Here is a 10,693-nt window from a genome sequence, read left to right on the forward strand (position 1 = left end):
TCTCTACTCCGAAAACTGTGGCTTCCCAGAATCTCCATTTCTAAATGGTTTGTTTGCTTTCAGTTTCATCTTGTTAGTATAATAAATGTGATTAAGTTAGTCATCACCTTTGCTGCGGCTTTATCGTTGGGTAAATGCATCCAAGAGAAACGATGGGGTGAGGGTGAGGGTTGTGCAAAGGAGATTGGTCAGAAGGGAAAAATCCATTTTACAACTGGCATATAGTTCACCAGATAAATTCTCTAGCTAAAAAAGGCTTGAGCTGTAGGAACAAGATGACTGATTCATATCGTTCCCAGAACAGGGGAAGAAACTTAAAAATCAGGCACTTCAACATCCATTTTTAGCTGAGGGGCAGTAATGTAATGTGCTGTGCTGCCAGGAGAGGTAGTCCCTCGAAGTTCCCCTTCCCAATGTCTTCCTATGCTAGGTTTAAAAGGAAAACCACTTTTCTGGACCCAAAGAATTGGCTAGAGAAAAGTCATGCCTGACAGGACTCCAAAGTCATGGACAGACCTACAGGGGAGGTGGGGTGAGGGGCAAGGGGAAGTGAGCAGGCACAACCAACTCCCTGTTGGAACAACAGAGCCCACTGTCAATACTGCAGGCTACATAGTGTATTTTATACCCACTTCTCTGTGTTCTCTCCAACAGACTGTAAGCCTCTTAAGGACCAGGGCTTATGGTACTTTGCAGGGCTCCTAGCATATAGTATGTGCTTAATAAGCACTTCTTGAATTGGATTTAATTTGTACATGGAGAAAGCAGTTTAAAGAACTGGCTCAAATAGGAAGGAACAATGCTTTTTAAATTTTTAAATAATTAACGATAACCCAAACAAAAATAAAACATTCAAATCAACAAAAATACAAAGGTGAAATTTTGATGAAATAAAAATGGTGAAATAAACTTGAAGCCATTCCCAATTTCTCAAAATAAAAAAAGAAACCATTTATATTAACTTTATCAAAACAATAACAAAAGCACATCCTGTAAAAGAAATAATTTACAAGAATAAAAAAAATGGAAGCTAAAACTTTATGGGGAATGACTCAAGGGAAATTCCCATTGTCACATGCTACAACATAGGTAGAACTTAAATATGCCAGCTCAAAACTTTCTTCCCTGTTCACCATTCCTAGGATTCAGCAGCAACAACCAACATGAGTCTGAAGTTTCTGGTTATACTTTTTGCAGCACTCCTCTATTCTACTGCTGTTCACGGTATAGTAGCACTTTTTTTTTTTTACTTGTTAGGCCCAAGAATATTCCTTCTCTGACTTTTCAATTCTCCTCATTGTCTTACCAGTTGATTCAAATATTAACCTTTTTTTCTTTCATTCTAAAGTACCTGTTCAAAATCTAGGACCTTATTTTTTGTAAAAAGAAGTACTAGGGGCAGCTAGGTGGCGTAGTGGATAGAGCACGGGTCCTGGATTCAGGAGGACCTGAGTTCAAATCCAGCTTCAGACACTTGACACTTACTAGTTGTGTGACCCTGGGCAAGTCACTTAACCCCAATTGCCTCACCCAAAAAAAAAATTGTTTTAATTCATGTAATAAGAAGTACTAGAAAGTACTATACCTTTGGCACAAAACACTAGAAGTAGATATGGCTTTAGAAAGCAGTTGTCCCTGACAAAACCTTTTTTCCTCGTTACAGAATCAGGCAAGTGCCAGCAGCAGCTGTTTTAATTTAGCAAGTTATCATTTGGGAGCAATGCGATTACCTGGTAGGAAACATTTCTGATCACAAAAGGTTATAGCTCAGGACATAGGTAGCAGGTGGCAGAACTGAGATGTGAACCCGGGACGCTGAGGATGCTTTTCAATATCAAGCAGTAATTACAGAGCCAAAATCTGAACTAAGTTTGGGTTTTAAAATTCTTTGCTTTTGTATTTTCACGATATTCATTTTCAGTTGTTCTTTCCATTGATATTGACATAGTTATTGTGGATCTATACTGTTTTACTTGTTCTACTTACTTCATATTACAGGCTTCTCAGAATTCATCATTTTATTTCTTACAGCACAATCACATTCCCTTACATTTATTTATCACACTTTGTTTTGCCATTCCTCAATCTATGGGCTCTACCTTGTCAGTTCTTTGCTATCATAAAAAGTACATTTCATCTATATGGAGTCTTTCTTTTTATTAGTAATCTCCCTTTGGGTAAATGTCAACCAGTGTAACCTCTGCCTTAGGGTAAACATCTAATAGGTGTATAATCCCAAAGAGCTTTCCAGAATGGTTGTACTAATTCATAGATGCACCAATAATGCATTAGTCTTTCCACATTCCCTCCAACACAGATTATTCCCACCTTTTATCATCTTTGCTAATTTGTTAAGGAAGCATGTTAATTTTTAAAAGGGAAATAATTAGATGTATCCTACCATAATATTGGGCACCACATGAGTTTCCTCTATACCACTCTGCCAAATCTTTTCCCTTAATGCTTTGCTTAAGTTTAAAATTAAAAATTGTATTTATCTGATATGTCCCTCTTTCAAAATATACACTATTACTCTGTTTTCTTTTCACCAATGAAAGCAGTCTACATATAAACAAAATTAACAAAATAGATACATATAGATACAGTATTATAACTGGTCATATCACTAATCAATACCTTGCATCTCTTCCAGGTTTCCTAACATTCCGGGGGCCACGGTGCTTTTGTAGAGGCTCTACAGTGGACTCGGTGAATCCAGCATACATTAAAAAGGTCTCAGTATTTTTTCCAAGTGGCAGTTGTGACAAAAAAGAAATGATGTAAGTAATTGACCTGATGATGATGAAGACAAGGGTATTTATTCGCTTTTATTTAGGAAATCTGATGAGGCTCTTTTTGATTCTCTGTTAATAGTATCACCCTGAAAAGAGGTAAGGGCCAAACATGCTTGAATCCAGAATCCAGGCAAGCAAGGCTGATCCTAAAGGTAGGCCACAAGGACACTGTTGCTGGTTTTCTTTTTCTCCTTTTTTGTCAAATATTTAAAGTCACATCAATACTTTGGAAAGAAGGATAACATTAATATGCAACTATTTTTGCTTGTTTTTACAGAGAGTTCTAAAAAAGAATTCTTAAAAAGGAAGATCATAACGCAACAGAAAGGACTTCCAGACTTGGATCAAGTCCTTTCATGATTACTAAACCACTCATTCCCCACTCTAAAAATGATGGGGCACTGGAGGAAATGGCCTTTCAGGTCCTTTCCAGGTCTAGATCTATGATCCTACAATCTGCACTCTAGACTATCTCTTTCCTTGTTTCAGCCTACATCCACAGGTGAACCAGCACGCTCTAGCCCAAGAACCACCAAGGAGGTCGGCTGTCTACAGCTGGGGGGGCTGTGTTTGGGAAAAGCTACTTTCCTTTCTCAACTATCAGACTGCTCTTGTATTGGTTACAGTGTCTCATGTTGCCATCAGGAGTTGTAGCAGAGGTATCAACATATTACTCATCACATTTATTATTAGTCAAATATGATAGATCCAAATTCATAAATGTTATAGGAAATTATCTGAGTAATGAATGTTTTTACACACAAAACATGATTATCTTTTGAATAAAAAATACTTTCTAGTTAGTGAGGGAAGAATTTTTATTCCTCCATAATACTGTTATAATAAAGAATTAGCTTAAGTGCCATTGTAAAAGCAAATTAAGAACTGGGGAAAAGGAGAAGAGCCAAGATATTCCAACTTAATGTGGCAGCTCTAGTATTGGCTCAATGGAACATGTTCACTGAAATGTACACTTTCAGAAACCATACTCATTATGTATTTTAAGTTTTTTTCTACTTTCATACATGCTTAAAATAAGAAATTATTCTGTGTGCTAAATAAATGTGTTGAAAAATAAATCAGCTTTGAGCAATCATCTTTGCATTTTTGTTGTTTTTTACCTGAGAAAAATATTTAAGCCTCTTAGGGCTATCTTAAGCTAAAAACTGGAGATGCCTAAACCTAATTCATTTTGAAATGGATCAAAATAATTTCCTATTATAGAAAGCTAAAAATGGAAATAACTGGACTCATTCCCAAACACTTAGGGTTACTGAAACAATTTCACCTAGGAGTGTATGGCACATGCACTGACTGATAACAAAGATATAGAGTGGGTATGAGTGAATGGAACATACTGCCAATAATGACTTATACACAAAGACTCGTGCACGAGGCATTATTCATGACATGTATGACTAGGAAAGGAGGTGGGCTAGTTATATAGTGGGAATGACAGATAACAAACAGATAAACTGGGCGTTGCATTGGTACCTTTTGTTCATCCATTCTCATCAGTGTTTCCCTCTAAAGTTAACCTCTTTCAGTAGGCCCTCTGGAAAGCCTGCTCCATAGGTAACAAACTTACTTTCATCTCCAACATTTTCCTTTCTCACTCCTTCCATCTTCTCGTACTCTCTGACACCTGGCTCCCTCCTCCATCACCCCAACAGTCATTGGACAGGTTGGGAAGTGATTTCCAATATACCACTTGCTTTCATATTCTCTACCAGCATCATTTAAAAGCCTCTCTTCATTTGGACTTCATGTAATCAGTATTTATCACCAATCACAGTTCTGGTAGCTATTGTCTACAGACTTCCAGACATTCCTTCTTTTCTCAATGCGTTCACTCCTTGGCTCACAGTCTTAACTCTCTTCCCTAACTCCTTCCTTATTCTATGGAATTTCAACATTTATACTGATATTTTCTCAAACACATTAACCCCCCCCCATTTCTCAACTTACTCATTTCCAATGACCTATTCCTGCACACCACCTCAGCTACACAGAGATGGTCATGTCCCTGATCTTGCCATGACTCACAAAGGTGGGGCAGCTAGGTGGCGAAGTAGATAGAGCTCCGGCCCTGGATTCAGGGGGACCTGAGTTCAAATCTGACCTCAGACACTTGACACTCACTAGCTTTGTGACCCTGGGCAAGTCACTTAACCCTGACTGCCTTGTAAAAAAAAAAAAAAAGAGGAAAAAAAAGAACATGACTCACAAAGGCTCTGAAATTCCTCTGATCACAATCTGTTATAATTCTACTTCTCCCTCTGCCTTGCAACCCCAAACCTTGCTCTTTACCCTCACCATCATGGTCTCCAGTCGCTCCATCTCCCATTCTTTCCCAGGCCATCATCTTGAACTGGCTACATGCTCTTCCCTTCCTCATCTGGATCCCTTGATGAACCATTCAACTCTACACTGTCTTCTCTTGAGTCTCTTGCTCAATTATCCTACCTAAGATCTGGCCTTGCCAAGTCTCCCCACTGAACTGTTTCCACCATCTGATGCCTTTGCTCTTACTTATGCACTGCTGAATGAAGGAGAAAATCACAAAACTGTGCTATCTGGGTCCACTACAAATTTATGTTACATAATGTCTGTGGGAGCCTTGCTATGGTGAGGAAACCCCTTTACCCTTCCCTGACTCATGTCCCCCATTCACCACAATGGCTCTTCCAAACTTTTCCATCCCACTTCAATCTTCCCGTGGCTCTCCTGCCCCCAACCCTTTTCAGCTGAGAATTCTTCATATTTCCCTGATATACTAGAAGCTGTTCTCTGAGAGCTCCCTCTTCTCCCCTGCTCTTCATCTCATTTCAGTAAGATGCCTTCTGCCCCTCTCTCCTCCTTTGGCCCTTTTTCTCTCTTGTCTCCTCTGGAAGACTGCTCCCTCCTCTCACTTAAACTTTTTCCCTGTCTTCTCACTGCTTTCCTACGGCCTACAAATGGACCCACATCTCCACCACATGCTCAGACCCCTCACTGAATCCATCCATCCCGGCGAGTTATCATCTGATATCTCCTTGCCTTTTCTGACTAAATCTGCTGCGAAGACCATCATGCCTCCACTTCCTCCTCCTCCTCCTCCTCCTCATTCCTTAACTTTCAGCAGTTTGGCTTCTGATCTCATCAATCAAATGAAGGGGCTCTCTCCCAAGCTCAGAAGGATCTCTTCATGGCCAAGTCTAGTGGGCTGTTCTCAGACTTCCTGACCCCTCTGCAGTCTTTGACACTGTCGATCACCCTCTTCTCGATTCTCTTGTCTAGGTTTTCATGATACTCTTCTCTTCTGGTTCTTCTCCTCCCGGTCTGACTGCTTCTTCTCAGTCTCCTTTGATCTTTATCAGCTGGGTGGTACGATGACTAAATTGTTGAGCTTGGAGCCAAGCAGATAAAGAGTTCAAATGCCACTTCAGACACTTACTGGCTATAGAACAGTGAGCAAGTCAATTATCCTCTGCCTCAGTTTCCTCAAATGTAAAAGGAGAATAATAACAGTACCTACTTCCCAGGTCTACTGAGCATTAAATGAGAGCATATGTGTAAAACAGCACAGCGTCTGACATATGGTAGGCATTTAATACCTGTTTCTTCCCTTTCTTCCCCTCTTCATCCAGGTCACCCCTGCTACTCTAGGTGCGCTCCAAGGCTCTGTCCTGAGACCTCTTCTTCCCTGTATTATTTCACTACGTGATCTCATCAGTCTCCATGCATTCAATAATACCTCTATGCAAATTACTCTCAGGTTTGTCTGGCCCTGATCCTTCTACTAACCCCCAGCTTCACATCTCTTACTGCCTACTTGACACCCTAAACTCAACATGTCCAAAACTGAACTTATCTCTTCCTAACTTCCCTATTATCGTGGAAGGTACCGCCCTTCTCCTCCCCATCACCAGGGCTCAAAACCGGGTGTCATTGTCAATTCTTCACTCTTACTCCCCTTATCCAATCTGTTGTCCCATCTTGTTGCTCCTACCTTTTTAACAGGTCTTGTCTATGCTCTCCTCTGACAATGCTACAACCATAACGAGGACCCTTATCCCTTCATGCCTGGAATATTGCAGTAGCCTGCTGCTTGGTTCCCCTTTCTCAGGTCCAGTCCCACTAGTCTATCCTCCACTCAACTGCCAAACGGATCTTCCGAAAATTTAAGTCTGACCATGTGACCTCCCTATTCAATCAACTCCAGAGGCTTCCTCTTGCTTCAGGATCAAACAGGACGCCCTATTTGGCTTTCCTACCTTCCCAGTCTTCTTACACCATCCTCATCCTCCCAACCCCAGCCACTCTGCCACGCCCTGACCCTGGTCTCCTCGCTGCTCCTCACACTGGACAACCAACCTCCCTAAGACGGTCACTTCCCCTCACTGTCCCCCAGGGTCAGGCCTCTCTCCCTCCTCATCTCTGCAAGCCATGGCTCAGCTCAGGCTCCACCTTCTGCAAAAAGCCTTTGTTCATCCCCCGCAGTGCTAGTTCCTTCCCTCCGTTGATTACCTCCAATTTATCCTGTCTCTTGTTATTTTACACAGTTGTTTGCTTGTTATTTCTTCTATTGGGCAGGATACTCCTTGAAAGCAGGAACCATCAGTGAGTCAAGTCAATAAACATTTATTCAGCGCTTACTATGTACCAGGCACTCTGATAAATGCCAGAAATACAAGTAAAAAGAAAGTCTGTTCTTTCACGGAGATTATATTCTAATGTGGGTAAGTAGGGAGGAGGAAGCTACCCGCTGAGGGGGATGTTGGAACAGTCCAGATTGCAGCCTGCTAAGAAATGAAGAGATGGCTGGCCTGGGCAGTCTCCTTGAAGAAGGTTATTGGAGGAGACATCCAGAGGGAGGGATTACAGGGGGACTGAGGTAACTTTGGAAGTATGAATTGCAGAGCTGAAGCAATCTTACAGTATCAAGTTTCTGGAGGCAGGATGAAGAGTTTTCTGTCTTTTGCCTTTCTTTCTATCTCTAGCACTTAGAACAGTACCTGGAAAAAAGTAGGCACTTAATAAATGCTAGCTGACTGACTGGCTTACCAGAATACCAGGCAGATTCTCTAAGGAAGATGTATAGGAAGAAAGGCACAAAAATTTCACAGGATAAGAGTGAACAGGTTGCAATCAGAAACTTTCAAAGGAATACTGACTTCGATAAGAGATTATGGATTCTCTTAAGTATTTTAAACAAATATGTGAACTTTAAAAAGTTAAGATATTGACCTTAGTATTAATAGAATTACACCAAACAATTCGAATCAAGACATTATGTTTGTTGCTGGGTACAGAAGCAAATGCAGGCAACAAGCCTGGAGTCAGGAAGACCTGAGTTCAACAGCACCCTCAAACACTTATTAGCTGTGTGACCCTGGGCAAATCACTTAACCCTATTTGCCTCCATTTCCTCATTTGTAAAATGAGCAGGAAAAGGAAGTGGCAAACCACTCTGGTATCTTTGCCAAGAAGACCCCAAAGGGGGTCACAAAAAGTCAGACATGACTGAACAACAACAATAATGGAGATAGAACACAGACCATGCTCTCAAGGAATTTCCATTCTAATGAGAGGAAAGACAAGTGCACTAAAAAGAAATTTTTAACTGAAAGGAGGATATTGCAAATACAAAATAGGCCCAAGAAAAGTGCTACGAAAGACAAGCAAAGTCTCTACTTAAGGAAAAAAGAGGTAAGAGATCAGTTTGTCCATGAGAGATTAAGAAAGGCTTTGTAGAGGTGCTAGCACCTGCATTAGGCTTTCAAAGTACCTCCTGTTTCAACTTCAGAACCCAAATGCCCTATTTTGCGCAACTCTCCCCTGTGACTAATTATAGCCCTAAAATTCTGTGATGCTTGAGGCAAAAAGGCCTTTTTAGAAGATGATTACAAAATAATATAGGTGACAAGAGATGAGGACTGAAAGGAGGTGGTAGCCATGAAAATGAAAAGGACGAACAGGAGACATAGGGACAATCAATTGCACTGGTAAAATGTGGTCAAAAGATGACCACATTTTAGCTGACTGAGAGTGACAGTATCAACAAGATGGAGAAGTGAAATTACCCAGGAAAGGCCATGCAGACATGGGAAGGGCAAGTTCTAAAGATAGAGATATAAAACAGCTAAGTGGAAATAAAGGAGTGGAACTCTGAGGAACAGTCGGAAGTAGAGCTCTAAATCTGGCAGTTAGATCTACAGAGATAACAAGCGAAGCCACGTGGGAGCGAATAACAGAATACAGAAAGAAGAGACAATGACTAAGGACAAACCGCAGGAGATGCCTATGTTGAAGGGACAGGAGAAGGACGACAAGATAAGGATAGAGAATTCAGGTACTGGAAAGGGACAAGGCCATCTGCATGGTCTTTCCTAGATAATTACTTGATCTTTTTGAACAGTTATTAATAGCTTTGGAATATGAGAATTGAAGCAAATAGGAGAAAGAAGAGGATCAGTGCGACACAGTACAAAGAGTGCTGGCTCTGGAGAGAGAAGACCCGAGTTCAAATCCTGCCTGACACTTATCTGCCTGTGTGGCCTTGGGCAAGTTACTTAAATTCCCAGTCACTCAGTTTCTTCATTTGCAAAGTGAATGAGTTGGATTAGATAAACTCTGAGGTCCCTTCTAATTGTAGACCCATGACCCTATAACTGGTTGTGGACCTAGTCAAAAGAATGCTGAACTTGGAATCAGAAGCGATGTACATTCAAATGCACACACCTGGGACAGCTAGAAAGACACCAACTTCCAATGAAAAGAAGACTGGATTCTTACATGGCTTCTGTTTTGAGATGCCGAATAAGCAATTAGATAAGCGAGACTCCCCTCTTTTCTTTACTGTTGAGGGCACATCACCCTTGTAGTCACCGAGGTTCACAACCCCAACGTCCTCCTTCACTCCTTAGTCTCCTCACCCCACACAGCCAACCCACATATCTCACATCTGTCCCCTTCTCTCCACCCACACAGCTACATTCTACTTCGGGCCCTCTTACCTGAACTTCCACAACAGCCTCCTATTTGTTTGCCTTGCCTTCCAAAAAGGGAGAGTGGAGCTTTCCTTTCCAATATGCCCTCTATACACCTTCCAAAGTGAAGGTCTGACCACGTCACTGACTCAAAGATCAAATATTATTTCATGTTTAATCTCATTCTTGTATTTATTCTCATTCTTTTAAAATGGTATCTTTGTATGTTTATGACATAATTATTCAGGCAGTAGTGTATGCATAGAATTTATAAATATAACTAGAAATATAGATGAGTAAATATGTATACATACTGGAGAAATGCTTAAAAACTTTTTTACTGATACAGATGCCTAATCAAAAACAGAAAAGTCTGGAGACCACTGCTCTATAGGGTAGAGAGAGCCGGCAAGGTACAGAATAATCATAAGGAAATTGCTTAGCGAACAAGTCCGCTCTGGTAATTTAAAGGTAAGGAAACTAAAAATTTATGTGAAATGACTTGCCCAAGGTCACACAAATAGAGGCAAAATTTGAAAGTGAGACATAAAATTCCAAATCCCACGCTCTTATAACAACACAACAACAGCTGTTTGTCTCCCTTGGTCATCTCATTTGTTTTCACAGTTTCAACCATCAACTCTATGGTGATGAGTAGAAATTCTCTTTTGCTCTCTCCTTAACCTCTCCTCAAAGATGCATTCTTAACAGTACGCTTAACATCCTTAACCCAATGTTCTGCCAACCTCAAATAAGTATCCAGGTTCTTTTCCCCTACCTTGGAGATAATGAATTCACACTTTTGGACCCAAATAATCAAGTGAATATGTATAACAGGCAGCTGGAAATGCCAGATGAGGCCTTAACAAAGCATGAAAGAATGATCAGAAGTAAGATAACAGATTTGCAAGTAAAAGGAATAAAAGT

The 10,693-nt window shown here is 40.7% G+C and overlaps 1 protein-coding gene across 1 annotated transcript; it reads left to right on the forward strand.

Annotated features, from left to right (window-relative positions):
* Window positions 1-1,147: 1,147 nt before the first annotated feature.
* Window positions 1,148-3,838, forward strand: CXCL11 (C-X-C motif chemokine ligand 11). Its single transcript, XM_043973133.1, has 4 exons — window positions 1,148-1,224; window positions 2,654-2,780; window positions 2,875-2,947; window positions 3,073-3,838. The coding sequence occupies exons 1-4, from the start codon at window positions 1,164-1,166 to the stop codon at window positions 3,094-3,096; spliced, it is 285 nt and encodes a 94-aa protein (XP_043829068.1). The 5' UTR covers window positions 1,148-1,163; the 3' UTR covers window positions 3,097-3,838.
* The last annotated feature ends 6,855 nt before the right edge of the window (window positions 3,839-10,693 follow it).

The sequence above is a fragment of the Dromiciops gliroides genome, chromosome 6 (genome assembly GCF_019393635.1).
Source record: "Dromiciops gliroides isolate mDroGli1 chromosome 6, mDroGli1.pri, whole genome shotgun sequence".
NCBI classification, from domain to species: Eukaryota; Metazoa; Chordata; class Mammalia; order Microbiotheria; family Microbiotheriidae; genus Dromiciops; species Dromiciops gliroides.